We start from the raw sequence: 14328 nt of genomic DNA, 5'->3' as shown, positions 1-14328 counted from the left end.
AATACAACTGTGAGAGACGGAATCTAAAAATCCAGAAAATCACATTGTATGATTTTCATTGATGCCTCACGAGGTGAGATCTTGCATGCAGCCCCAGACCGAGGGTGATTGACCATCATCTTGAACTTCTTCCATTTTCTAATAATTGCGCCAACAGTTGTTGCCTTCTCACCAAGCTGCTTGCCTATTGTCCTGTAGCCCATCCCAGCCTTGTGTAGGTCTACAATTTTATCCCTGATGTCCTTACACAGCTCTCTGGTCTTGGCCATTGTGGAGAGGTTGGAGTCTGTTTGATTGAGTGTGTGGACAGGTGTCTTTTATACAGGTAACGAGTTCAAACAGGTGCAGTTAATACAGGTAATGAGTGGAGAACAGGAGGGCTTCTTAAAGAAAAACTAACAGGTCTGTGAGAGCCGGAATTCTTACTGGTTGGTAGGTGATCAAATACTTATGTCATGCAATAAAATGCAAATTAATTACTAAAAATCATACAATGTGATTTTCTGGGTTTTTGTTTTAGATTCTGTCTCTCACAGTTGAAGTTGATAAAAATTACAGACCTCTACATGCTTTGTAAGTAGGAAAACCTGCAAAATCGGCAGTGTATCAAATACTTCTTCTCCCCACTGTATATATGAGATGAGTAAAGCAGTATGTAAACATTATTAAAGTGACCAGTGATTCCATGTCTATGTATATTGGGCAGCAGCCTCTAAGGTGCAGGGTTGAGTAACCGGGTGGTAGCCGGCTAGTGATGGCTATTTAACAGTCTGATGGCCTTGAGATAGAAGCTGTTTTTCAGTCTCTCGGTCCCAGCTTTGATGCACCTGTACTGACCTTGCACCTGTACTGACCACCTGTACTGACCTGTACTGACCACTGCTACCATCTTCTGGATGGTAGCAGTGTGAACAGGCCAAGACTCGGCTGGTTGATGTCCTTGATGATCTTTTTGGCCTTTCTGTGACACCGGGTGCTGTAAGTGTCCTGGAGGGCAGGCAGTGTGCCTCCGGAGATGCGTTATGCGCACCACCCTCTGGAGAGCCCTTCGGTTGGCGGTGCTACAGCCCGACAGGATGCTCTCAATTGTGCATCTGTCAAAGTTTGTGAGGGTCTTAGGGGCCAAGCCAAATTTATTCAGCCTCCTGAGGTTGAAGAGATGCTGTTGCGCCTTCTTCCCCACACTGTCTGTGTTGGCGGAGCATTTCAGATCGTCGGTGATGTGTACGCAGAGGAACTTGAAGCTTTTCACCTTCTCCCGTCGATGTGGATAAGGGCGTGCTCTCTCTGCTGTTTCCTGAAGTCCACGATCAGCTCCTTTGTTTTGTTGACGTTGAGGGAGGTTATTTTTCTGGCACCACTCCGCCAGGTCCCTCACCTCCTCTCTGTAGGCTGTCTCGTCATTGTTGGTAATCAGGCCTACTACTGTTGTGTTGTCTGCAAACTTGATGATTGAGTTGGAGGCATGCGTGGCCACGCAGTCATGGGTGAACAGGGAGTACAGGAGGGGGCTGAGCACACACCCTTGTGGGGCCCCTGTGTAGAGGATCAGCAAAGTGGTGTTGTTTCCTATCTTCACCACCTGGGTGCGGCCAGTCCGGAAGTCCAGGACGCAGTTGCACAGGGCTGTGTTCAGAACCAGGGCCCGAGCTTAATGATGAGCTTGGAGGGTACTATGGTGTTGAAGGCTGAGCTATAGTCAATGAACAGCATTCTTACATAGGTATTCCTCTTGTCCGGATGGGATAGGGCAGTGTGCAGTGTGATGGCGATTGCATCGTCTGTGAATCTATTGGGGCGGTATGCAAATTGAAGTGTGTCTAGTGTGTGAGGTAAGGTGGAGGTGATATGATCCTTAACTAGCCTCTCAAAGCGCTTCATGATGACAGAAGTGAATGTTACGGGGCGATAGTCATTTAGTTCAGTTACCTTTGCTTTTTGGGTACAGGAACAATGGTGGACATCTTGAAGCAAGTGGGGACAGCAGTCTGGGATAGGGAGAGATTGAATATGTCCGTAAACACTCTAGCCAGCTGGTCTGCGCATGCTCTGAGGACGCGTCTGGGCCGGCAGCCCTGCGAGGGTTAACTGCTTAAATGTCTTACTCACGTTGGTCGGTGTCACTGTGTTATCCTCAAAGCAGGCGAAGAAGGTGTTTAGCTTGTCCGGGAGCAAGACGACGGTGTTCACGACGTGGCTGGTTTTCCCTTTGTAGTCCGTGATTGTCTGTAGACACTGCCACATACGTCTCGTGTCTGACCTGTTGAATTACGACTCCACTTTGTCTCTGTACTGATGTTTTGCCTGTTTGATTGCCTTATGGAGGTAATAACTATACTGTTTGTATTCAACCATATTACCAGTCACCTTGCCATGGTTAAATGCGTTTGGTTCACGCTTTCAGTTTTGCTCGAATGCTGCCATTTATCCACAGCTTCTGATTTGGGTAGGTTTTAATAGTCACCGTGGGAACTTCATCCCCTATACACTTCCTGATGAACTCAGTCACCGTGTCAGTGTATACGTCAATGTTATTCTCAGAGGCTACCCGGAAGTTGGAGTAGCAGTGGTCGAGTGTTTAAGCAGCGCAAGTATTACAGTCACTGTGTTGATAGAACTTCAGTAGCATTTTCCTCAAATTTGCTTTGTTAAAATCCCCAGCTACAATAAATGCGGCCTCAGGATATGTGGTTTCCAGTTTGCACAAAGTCCAGTGTAGTTCCTTGAGGGCCGCCGTGGTATCGGCTTGAGGTGGAATATATATGGCTGTGACTATAACCGAAGAGAATTCTCTTGGGAGGTAATACGGTCGGCATTTGATTGTGAGGTATTCTAGGTCGGGTGAACAAAAGGACTTGAGTTTCTGTACATTATCACAATCACACCATGAGTAGTTAATCATGAAACATACACCCCCGCCTTCCTTCTTCCCGGAGAGTTCTTTATTCCTGTCTGCGCGATGTACTGAGAACCTGTATGGCTGTATGGACAGGGACAGTATATCTGGAGAGAGCCATGATTCCGTGAAACAGAGTATATTACAATCTCTGATGTCTCTCTGGAAGGAGATCCTCGCCCTCAGCTCGTCTACTTTATTGTCCAGAGAATGAACATTGCCGAGTAATATATACCTCTTCTCCGCCGGCGGCGTCTTGGAGCAGCCTCTGGGACAAGTTCAATTGCCCTGGGGGGTACGAACAAAGAATCCAATTTGGGAAAGTAGTATTCCTGCTCATAATGCTGGTGAGTTACCGCCGCTCTGACATCCAAAAGTTATTTCTGGCTGTATGTAATATCATCTCTCTCTAATAATGTAAGAAATAACACACAAAAAAATAAATACAGCAAAGTTGCCTAGGAGCTAGAAGCAGAGCTTCCCTGTCTGTCGGCGCCATCTTGCGTGTGTGTTACTGGACAGGACAAGGGAATAGAGCACAGAACTAGGAACGTAGTGTCTAATTTATCTCCCTCCATCTCTCTCCCCTACCCTATTTCGCTCTCTCTTTCTCTCTCTAGACTCATCCTTCCGGTACACAGGTAGTCCAGACAGTCTGCGTTCCCGTGCCCCTATGATAACCCCTGACCTTGAGAGTGGGGTCAAAGTGTGGCACCTCGTCAAGAACCACGAGCATGGAGACCAGAAGGAGGGAGACCGCGGCAGCAAGATGGTCTCCGAGATATACCTGACCAGGCTGCTGGCCACCAAGGTAACACCCAGCTTACAAACGTCTTTATGTAACAAGCATTGTCCCTCCATATTTCAATTATACTACAGTAGTTTACTTTCAGTTACAGTGGCTTTGTTTTACATAAATTGTACTAAGTGACTGGTGGTACAATCCTGTATTTTGGATCCAGTGGCTAATGACAGACTTTCATCTGCTTAGGTTATTGCCTATACATTTAGGAAATAATTTATTGTTGAGTGAGTATGTCTGACCTGGTGTATGTCTGACCTGGTGTGTCCATTGTTTTTACCCAGGGTACACTGCAGAAGTTTGTGGACGACCTGTTTGAGACGTTGTTCAGTACCGTCCACCGGGGTAGCGCTCTACCCCTCGCCATCAAATACATGTTTGACTTCCTGGACGAGCAGGCGGACAAACACGGCATCCATGACCAAGATGTCCGCCACACGTGGAAGAGCAACTGGTGAGGAACCTGGAGGATGTAGAATAGGAATGATATGATGTATAATGTAGGATGTGATATGTATCAATCAGAGGATGATACACTGAGTCATCGGTAAGAAACTTTACAAAATATAACAGTACTGGATTCTGCCTGTCTGGAGTTCAGAGCCTAAAGCTCCTCCCTAAAGCCAGCACTTTAGTGACCCAGAAATAGGAGAGAAATACGGTACTGATAGTTAGTGGATTCTGATTCAGTGCTTTCATGACCCAGTGAGTGAAGAAAAATACTGAGAGGGGATTCTGACTGACTCATTTCTGTGGCCTCTCTCTCAGCCTCCCGCTGCGGTTCTGGGTAAACGTGATCAAGAACCCTCAGTTTGTGTTTGACATCCACAAGAGCAGCATCACGGACGCCTGTCTGTCTGTGGTGGCCCAGACCTTCATGGACTCCTGCTCTACCTCAGAGCACCGCCTGGGCAAGGACTCTCCCTCCAACAAGCTGCTGTACGCTAAAGACATCCCCAACTACAAGAGCTGGGTAGAAAGGTGAGTGAGACAAAATATACACAAACAATTCTATTTCCTTGTTTTCATGTGTCCAGGACGCACACGATATACACTGTCCGACGACACGCTTACTTGCCCTGTGTGTGTGTGATGTTGTTTTATTGGAGAGCAGTGGCTTCTTCTGTGGTGTCCTCCCATGAACACCATTCTAGTTTAGAGTTTTACATATCGTAGACTTGTTAACAGAGATGTTAGCATGTTCCAGAGATTTCTGTAAGTCTTTAGCTGACACTCTAGGATTCTTCTTAACCTCACTGAGAATTCTGCGCTGTGCTCTTGCAGTCATCTTTCCCTTACGGCCCCTCCTAGAGTAGCAACAGTGCTGAACTTTCTCCATTTATCGACAATTTGTCTTACCGTGGACTGATGAACATCAAGGCTTTTAGAGATACTTTTGTAACCCTTTCCAGCTTTATGCAAGTCAACAATTCTTAATCTTAGGTCTTCTGAGATCTTTTTTGTTTGAGGCATGGTTCACATCAGGCAATGCTTCTTGTGAACAGCAAACTCAAATGTGTGTTTTTTTATAGAGCAGGGCAGCTCTAACCAACATCTCCAATCTCGTCTCATTGATTGGACTCCAGGTTAGCTGACTCCTGACTCCAATTAGCTTTTGGGGAAGTCATTACTCCTAGGGGTTCACATACTTTTCCCAACCTACACTGTGAATGTTTAAATTATGGATTCAATATACACAAGAAAAATACAGTAATTTGTGTGTTATTAGTTTAAGCACACTATGTTTGTCTATTGTTGTGACTTAGATGAAGATCAGATCAATTTTTATGACCAATTTATGCAGAAATCCAGGTAATTCCAAAGGGTTCACATACTTTTTCACAGATGTACTCCACAGGAGGTTGGTGGCACCTTAATTGGAGAGGACGGGCTCGTGGTAATGGTTGGAGCGCAATAAGTTGAATGGCATCAAATACATCAAACACGTGGTTTCCATGTGTTTGATGCCATTCCATTCCCTGCTTTCCAGCCATTATTATGAGCTGTCCTCCCCTTAGCAGCCTCCTGTGATGTACTCTGTGATGAGGCTTAACGTTCCGGTGAAGAATTCTGATGTAGATTGTTTCAGCTTTGCATGTTGAAACTGAGTGTCGCCCCCTGTGTGTGCCTGCAGGTACTACGCGGACATTAACCGTCTGCCGGCCATCAGTGACCAGGACATGAATGCCTACCTGGCAGAGCAGGCCAGGCTCCACTCCACAGAGTTTAACATGCTCAGTGCTCTCAACGAGATCTACTCCTATGTGTCCAAATACAGCGAGGAGGTGAGTCCTAACACACACACATAGACACACTGCAATAATGGCCATTCTTTTAACAGGCGAGGCCATGCTACAGTCTTATCAACTCTCCTCTTCAGTTAAGTCTAGTCTAGTTCATGGTCATTCCTTACTCATGTAGAGTGTTTCAAAAACTTTCAGAGATGCCAAGAGTTTCTCTGATCTGATGGTATTCGTCACACAGAACCCCCCCCCCCCCCCCCCTCCGCCACAGCCACGCCACACAACCCATCCTAAGTGCCATATGTCCTGGGCCAATGAGAGTTGTGGGTGGATGATATGTGGAGGAGAGACAGGAACAGCGGCTGTACAAGCAGCTCAGCATGCTACTCCATCCCCTGAGTGGTGTGAAGGAACACAGCCCTGTTCTCTCTCTCGCTCTCGCTTTCTTTCTCTGTGGCTCTCTTGAGCAGAATCAAGACGTGGAGAGGGGGGTTGAGGGAAAGAAAGAGAACGAGAGAGAGAGGGAAAAGAGAGAGAGACAAATGGAGAGAGAAAATGTGGGAGAAAATTAGGGAGAGGGATGGGAGAGTGTGACAAAGAAGAGACGGGGGAGAGAGAGAGAGAAAGAGAAAGGGTTCTGTAATGGAGACATTCCGGCTGTAATGTCAGCACCTCTTCTGGGAGCCATTAGTCTGACCTTATTGAGGCCCCATTCACAAGACGAGGAGCCCACTCCCTCTTCTCTCTCCCTTTCTATTCCATCTATCTCTTTCCCTTTCACTCTCTCCTCTGTGTTTCTCTCGTCTCTCTCTCTTCTTCCCCATCTTCCCTAAGAGCTTGAAGCTGCTGCCGCTAGAGCTAGTGTTCACTTCTCCTCGCTCTCTTTTTACCTCTCAAAGACCACCTCTTTTACTCCCACTCTCTTTCTCGCACTTTCTTCCCACTTTGTTTCCTTTTCTTTTATCCCACGCTCTTCCCCCACCTCTAGCTTTCTTTCTTTCTCTCTCACAGACACAGACAGACACACACACACACTCATGCCCTCTCTCTGTCTCTCCTCTTCTCTAGCTCTCTCTCCTGGGCACAGTGCTAAGGCCCCTATCGTTGGCCGTCATCAGTTGTTTGTTCCAAGCCTGGCTCCTTGTGTGGCCCCTCTAGCGGGCTAGCGCAGTGCTAAATTGATTTTGGTGATGGCGGAGGGAAGGAGCTGTGCCTGCATACAGCACAACAGATTCATAATAGATTGGTATGAGGTGGAGAGGGGGATGAGGAGGAGAGGCTCCGCTGGGCTCTGCTCTGCCAGCTCTAAGAGCACTTAGGCAGATGAGAGGGAGACAACAGGCAGGGAGGCAGGTAGTGTACTATGGGACAGGCTGCTGGAGCTATGTACAGACCTTAAGAGAAACTAGTCTTCGTTAATGTCCCCATAATGTTTTCAGTGCAAGGCCTATTTATCAGAACATTGTGTATTCCTGGGGGGGGGGGGGGGGTTATTTCTGTTAGATAGAAACCGGAGAGCTGCGCTGCTGTAGCATTGGTGCACAGCTTTAACCAATGTCACTTTATATTGACTCACTGTGTGGCATAACTCGTACCAGTGATCTTATTGGGGAATATTTCTCCTGTTTGATATGAGCACATGAAAAAGCACCGCCCAGCTGCCGCGTTGTCACCCTGGCGTGCATACAGCGTGTGTGACACCACAGACAGCAGAGAGGAGACCCTGTCGGATTCCACTTTGAACAACTTGACAAATGCCCACGTTTACAGAGAGACAAAAGCATAAGATAGGGCATAACACCAGTTGGATTCCTCCGTTTTGTGCCACTCTCTCTGACAGAGACAACTATATTTCCTCTTTAATGTCAGGAAATAGCAATCATACATGATCCCACCCATCCAACAAAGCTCTTAACTCTAAGCCAGTTGACATACAATGGACATTATGTAAGTCAATACAACTTCATTTATTCCCTCAGGGGCATTTAAGAAAAGCCAAATCACAAAATGTCAACTTCCTCAACACATAATACTGTAAACAGACCACAGACATCACATTCCTCAATACATCTGTACGTCTTCCCTGGGTTGAGTGTGACACTGAAGCATGTTGTTGTCCTGGGTTCACAGTAGGCTGGCTTCCTGGTTTGAGTGTGTTAGGAGTGACAGTAAAGCATGTTGTTGTCTTGTGCCCCCCCCCCTCCCAGATCACCATGGCCCTGGAGCAGGACGAGCAGGCTAAGAAACAGCGTCTGGCCTACAAGGTGGAGCAGCTCATCTCAGCCATGTCCCTGGAGAGCTGAGACAGACCACGGGATTGGACGACTGGACCGGCCCGGGATATCCATCAGCCACAGCCACCCAACCAACAGTCCCGATACTCACAGTGTGGGGGGTGGGGAGGGGGGGGGGGGGACAAGCAACCACCACTGACCTGGGACCTTTTAAATCCAGAAATCAAGAGGTTTTTTTTTAATCAAATTTTCTTCCTACGCCATACTGCCACCAACTCCAAAAGACTCCATAGGCTCTGGAGACATGGGTGGTGATGATGATGTATGGTGGGGCGACCACAGACCTCCATAAAGGCTACATGGCATCTTTCTTTCCAGCTGATATTATTTTGGGTTTGACGGGCAGTGTTGTGTGTGTGTATAGCCCTGGAGGAGAGATATGTTGAGAGAAGGAACGAACAGAGGGGAGATGTTGTAGCCAGATACACTCTCCCTGTCTGCTGAAAACTCACATTAGAGACAGTGTAAGGAAAAAGAGTTAGCGAAAGCGATAAAGACTTCTCATGATGGATTCCAGAGATATTGTTGCTGAGTTTTGCTTCCAAAAATATCTGCTTTATTTTTGTATGTGTACATTTTGATCTTATCAGTTGCAGTGGAAACATCTTCCTCTTGTTACATATATGGACATTGTTGTACTGTACAAAGGCATAGGTTGTATTATAACACGTCTTTATAGGGTGCCGTGGCCATCAGAAAGACATGGTTCTATGTCATGTCCTGTCCTGCTCTCTGTTCTCCTCAGACAGCATTACCATTCGTTATCAACATGATACTCCAGACCAAGTGGACAGAACCCAGCTCTGACTGTAACCCATCAGCCCTGTACAGGAACCCACAAAAACGCATTCCACATCGTACGGAGAACGGACCTCCTCTGAGGGGGTCAAAGTTCAACCAGCATGCTTATCGACCCCAAACCCCTGTACCCTGTGTGATAAGAGGAGATCCACAGGCCCACAGAGCGTTTAGGTTATAAGGACAACAACAACCAGCATCCTACTGGTTTCTAGAAGACTCTCCTCTGCAGTAATGCCATCTGTATGTACTGTGAATGTACAAATGCTGATGGGACTTTTTCACTTGAGTTTGTATTTTAAACAAATAGGAGTTAGTTGAACAGAACTTTAATGGCAAGATAGATGGCCAACTGAACATCCGTCCAAGTCCCTTTACCCCTGTCACCATCATTTACCCTGCTACCAAATCCTCTATCTCTACCGTAAGAGGGTGTGTACTATACAGTCTGTATTGTAGCCGTAGTTGCCGTGGCTACGCTGCTCTTAACGTACAAATACCATAATATACTGGAGACTAGATTCTAGAGTCTGCCAAGCTGGGGACTGAGGCTGGCGGCAGGAGTGAAAACACTCCGTTATATAACCGCTGTTTGTATGGCTTTAGGGGGATCGGATCAAGTGTGTGTGTAAAACTTGCATGCATCGTATCACATGTCAGAAGAAGTGTTTTTAAGGTCCATCTTTGTTTGTTTTTGTAAGTGCCAATGGATCAGGCTAGCTGGAGTTGGCCAGCGGCTAAATGCTAGCGAACTTAGTTTTCTACCCAACTATGTACCAGCAACGTCTTTCCAAACGAGAATAAGAAAAAGCCTGTGTAGTGCCAAAAGATCCCGTTGTTTTAAATGATTCATCGGTTAATGCTTTACAACGGGGGCCATCCAAGCCCTGGAACTGAAGTAAAGAGCCTGCAGAGAGGTGCTCATGTAACTGGAAGCTTGTGAAGAAGGAGCAGGTACGAAAGCAGGACAGTAGCAGCCTCGGGAGAGAGACACTTCTGTAAAATATAGAGTTACTTGTCGAAAGTTGTAATTTTTTTTGTTTTTGTCAAGAAGGAAATATCTCAACTGCTAGCATGGTCAAAAGAGGATGTAAACATCAAAGACAATGTGTGTTACAGTACCAGGTAGATCTTTGGTAAGATTGGATTGTCCTGTACCAAACTTAACCCATTTATGAAACATGACAACATAGTGTAGATTCTTTCTGCTGGATTGAATGACCACCACCATTCTGTTTTCTCCAGACTTCTTTGTTGGCTCACCGTTTACATCAAGTACTTGAAACTAGGTAGTATTAAAAGGTGAACAGTATGATGAAATGATTCATGGAGGGAGAGAGCATAAAACCAATGTTAATGGATGTGCTTGTTTTGTCTGTGGCTTTAGAACGCCAAGCTAACAAACCAACCATCAAAACCACTGAGTGGTCCTGACTCGTCTTTACGTCAACACTAATCCACCGCCTCTGTTGGCACCGTTTTGTTGAAATTGGCACGGTCCTTTTGATAAGGTACCCGTCTTGCCACGGTGTGTAAAAGAGCTGTTTGAGAAGGATAGGAAAGGTGAAGAGGTCATGGCCTGTTGCTGTACGGGCAGGCAGTGCTTCAGCCGTCTCGCCAGAGCTGTCTGAAGAGTAGAGCTCAGTCACAAATGAGAGAGAGACCCCTTTAGCTCTAGTTTCCTGCTCCGGCTTTGAAGCAGTGCTTTGATCTGAGTGTAGTCGTGTGCAGAGTGTGATCGGAAGACGAAAAAACACATCAAAAACAGGCATAGAGAAATGCAAGGCGATCACATGATTGACATGGTATTAATGTGTCCTGCCAGGAGGGCGGGCTGGCTGTTGGCCCCCTGCTACACAAATATCTATAGGTACACTTTAAATACAGACACACGCTCAAACACGAATATGAAGCATCCACCGTTGAACAATGGTGTCCTCCCTTCTATTCTCTTCCTCTCATCCAAGAGAACCAAGCCCCTCTCATGCCTCATATTGCTTGTCTGTGTTCTGGTGCCTTTTATATTCCATGTGATGAAACCTCCTATAGTACGTGTTCCACTATATTCTCCATTTGGCTTGATAGGAATGGGGTAGATGAAATGGAGAGGCATAGTTTGACTGAAACAAAGTCAGTTTTTCTCTTGAGGGACCATTGCTTAATGTTCTGTTTTTGACTTGTCTTTATTTTCATAAACTGCCATCCGCTGGTTATTTCATTACCGTTCTAAAAATCTAATCCAACCTTGGCTTCTGGCCAGCATGCTATAACACCATGACTTTGCTAGTCAATAGAAAATACGTTTCCACATCTTATTATTATTATTATAATTATTATAAGTCTTAACTCACTGCTGTCTGCACCTTCCGTTTTGTGAAAGAGACTTGAATGAATTGTAACAGATTCATTTCATACTGTTACACTTTGGAGATGATGACGACAAATGAAAAGGTGGAAGTTATCATTATGTTTTGTTTCCCATTCTGCAGCTCAGAATTGAATTTCACAGCCAGTTAGTTGTCTCTGAGACATTTTGCAGTTGATGCACGTTGAGGATTATTAAAATGGCAACTTCCATTTCCGCTACAGAAGAGATGGAACCTAATTGAAGAAGATACAGTATGTTGTGCACTTTTTTACCCTTGGCTTACGTGGTGGCAAAGTGATGGGTCTACTGGCATGCTTCATTACTTACAGAAAAACAAAGACAATTATTCACCTTTTTTCTTTTCTCATGTCATCAGTCGGGGGAATCGAAAAGTCAACTATTATTCTCAAGGCAGAAGCATCAATATGAAATAAATATCCTTCTTCCATTCTAAACACAACACAATGTAGACAACCCTTTGTAGACACCGGAGTTCTGTAATTTGGTATATACAAATGACGATAATAATAATAATGGCTGTCTGTTCTTGTTGTTTTATAAAAGTGCTGTGAAAATTCTAAGAAAGTTTAAAGTATTTAAAGTTGTTCTCGTTTTTATTTTATTTTTTTGCTTAGGTTTTGTTATGATAATATATTATTGTGTACCTATTGTAAATATGAAGCACCTATTTTGCAAGCCAGGAATTCACTTTTTACTGTTGTTATATATAAATAAACTTTGCTGGTTAAAAAAAAACGCATAGAGCTGAAATACACTGCCTTGTCTCGTTGACATCAGAAGAAACAAACTGGCTCAGGAGTATCAGACTAGGATAATCCTTTCCAAGCATAATGTATGTGTTAGCTACTGTATAACAAATAGAGAGAGGTAATCAGAAGTAGGTGATATCCAATAATGTTTTTGATGATGATGGAACTGCCTAACATTGGTCAAATTCCTGGCTTGACAGTTGACGCTACGGTGGTAGATTCCTATAGTAGCCTAGCCACTCCACTTTATGCCCTTGCCCCAGGCCATCAGCCTACAGGGAACAAAGGGCTGCTCTCTCTCATTCATCCCATTTAGCCTGGGTTATTCCTGGGATTTAATCTAAACCCTGCCATCTATGGACACAGACACTGAGGCTAGCCGCTTAGCCGCTAACAAGATAACCCATCAATGGACACACACACTGAGGCTAGCCGCTTAGCCGCTAACAAGATAACCCATCAATGGACACACACACTGAGGCTAGCCGCTTAGCCGCTAACAAGATAACCCATCAATGGACACACACACTGAGGCTAGCCGCTTAGCCGCTAACAAGATAACCCATCAATGGACACTCACGCCGTGGCTCTTAACAAGATAACCCATGCCTCTAATATGGAGAAGTGCAACCGTTTGTCTTCTTCATGCAGCAACATTGACTCAGGCTGCACAATCCTCCACAACACCGGGGATGGAAGAATCCCATTAGGATGGTAATAGATGGCCCCCGGCTAGTCTGATGCTGAGGTTGACCACGCTGCTCCTGTCTGTCCATATTAACCCACCAATACGAGTGCCTGAAAAAGCCATAGTAGGGCTCTAACGTAAAATATTTCGGCTATCTATCTAACTGGAGACCCAGGACAATAGTTCCTTATCTTAAACCGGCCCACCTCTTGAAAGGTGGTGCTCCTATTATGACCCTCCGGGACGGATATGAACCAGCGCTTGGTTGTTAAATAACACAGATTATAGTACAGTACCTCTAACCCTCTGTGAATAAGTTCCTCCGACTGCCATGGTTGGGGGTCAGTGTGTAATATGCAGGCTAAGCAGGCGTAGTCATAACCCAGTACATGCAGTCCAGAAGATCTTCATCATCTTCTTCATCAATATTCAGCCAGACTGTAACTGGACAGAGGCTAGGCAGCTGGAGATGGCTGGATATTTGACCAGGTTTTCTGTGCTGAGGAGGAGACTCCAGACAAGGTGGGACACTGGGGAGGAAGGATCTTCATATTCATGAATGATGAAAACAGGATGTCTCACACTTTGCATAGGTATTTCATTCATTCTGCATATTTTCTGATTGCATCAGACTAGAAACAATGCATCTGAATCCATCTCTTGCACATTACATGAGATGAGTCAGTGCTGGTGGTTTGGTCCCTAACAGTTAGAGATATGGATCCAGGTAATTGGCTCTGGCTCATCTGATCCAGCTCTGTGTAACTGAGAGCTTTGGCTGAAGGTGAGGTGTCAGTGTCAGCAGCTCTAAGCGGATCCTCAGTGGGATGGGACTCAGATATACTTTATCCCCCATACCACATCCCCATATCCCCCAGCCACCCAGCCCCAACCTTATCCCCCAGCTCCAGCCCTATCCCCCAGCAACCCAGCCCCAACCTTATCCCCCAGCTCCAGCCCTATCCCTCAGCCACCCAGCCCCAACCTTATCCCCCAGCTCCAGCCCTATCCCCCAGCCACCCAGCCCCAACCTTATCCCCCAGCGCCAGCCCTATCCCTCAGCCACCCAGCCCCAACCTTATCCCCCAGCTCCAGCCCTATGCTCCAGCCACCCAGCCCCAACCTTATCCCCCAGCTCCAGCCCTATGCTCCAGCCACCCAGCCCCAACCTTATCCCCCAGCTCCAGCCCTATGCTCCAGCCACCCAGCCCCAACCTTATCCCCCAGCTCCAGCCCTATCCCTCAGCCACCCAGCCCCAACCTTATCCCCCAGCTCCAACCTCTATCCCCTAGCCCCACGGCGGGCTACTCCCATCCCCAATTCCCTATCTCCCAGCCCCTGGGCCACCGCCTGCTCCTACCTCCAGTATTTCCTAAGGGGAGGGCTAATCCCCACAGTGCTGTAATCCTGTACTGATGAGACCAATTCAAACCCACATGGGACTTAATGCCCTGTAATGCCTTTACAA

The 14328-nt window shown here is 46.2% G+C and overlaps 1 protein-coding gene across 1 annotated transcript in view; it reads left to right on the top strand.

The window, feature by feature from the left end:
* Positions 1-12172, top strand: part of plxna2 (plexin A2) — a 321281-nt gene extending 309109 nt beyond the window's left edge. The window contains exons 28-32 of the mRNA XM_071347743.1: positions 3517-3707; positions 3983-4152; positions 4467-4679; positions 5833-5983; positions 8149-12172. Of these exons, the coding sequence (XP_071203844.1) occupies positions 3517-3707; positions 3983-4152; positions 4467-4679; positions 5833-5983; positions 8149-8244 (821 nt within the window). The 3' untranslated portion in view covers positions 8245-12172. The remainder of the gene's footprint in view (positions 1-3516; positions 3708-3982; positions 4153-4466; positions 4680-5832; positions 5984-8148) is intronic.
* The last annotated feature ends 2156 nt before the right edge of the window (positions 12173-14328 follow it).

This window comes from Salvelinus alpinus, chromosome 17 (assembly GCF_045679555.1).
Source record: "Salvelinus alpinus chromosome 17, SLU_Salpinus.1, whole genome shotgun sequence".
Taxonomy (NCBI): Eukaryota; Metazoa; Chordata; class Actinopteri; order Salmoniformes; family Salmonidae; genus Salvelinus; species Salvelinus alpinus.
This window is presented reverse-complemented; position numbering and strand designations above follow the sequence as displayed.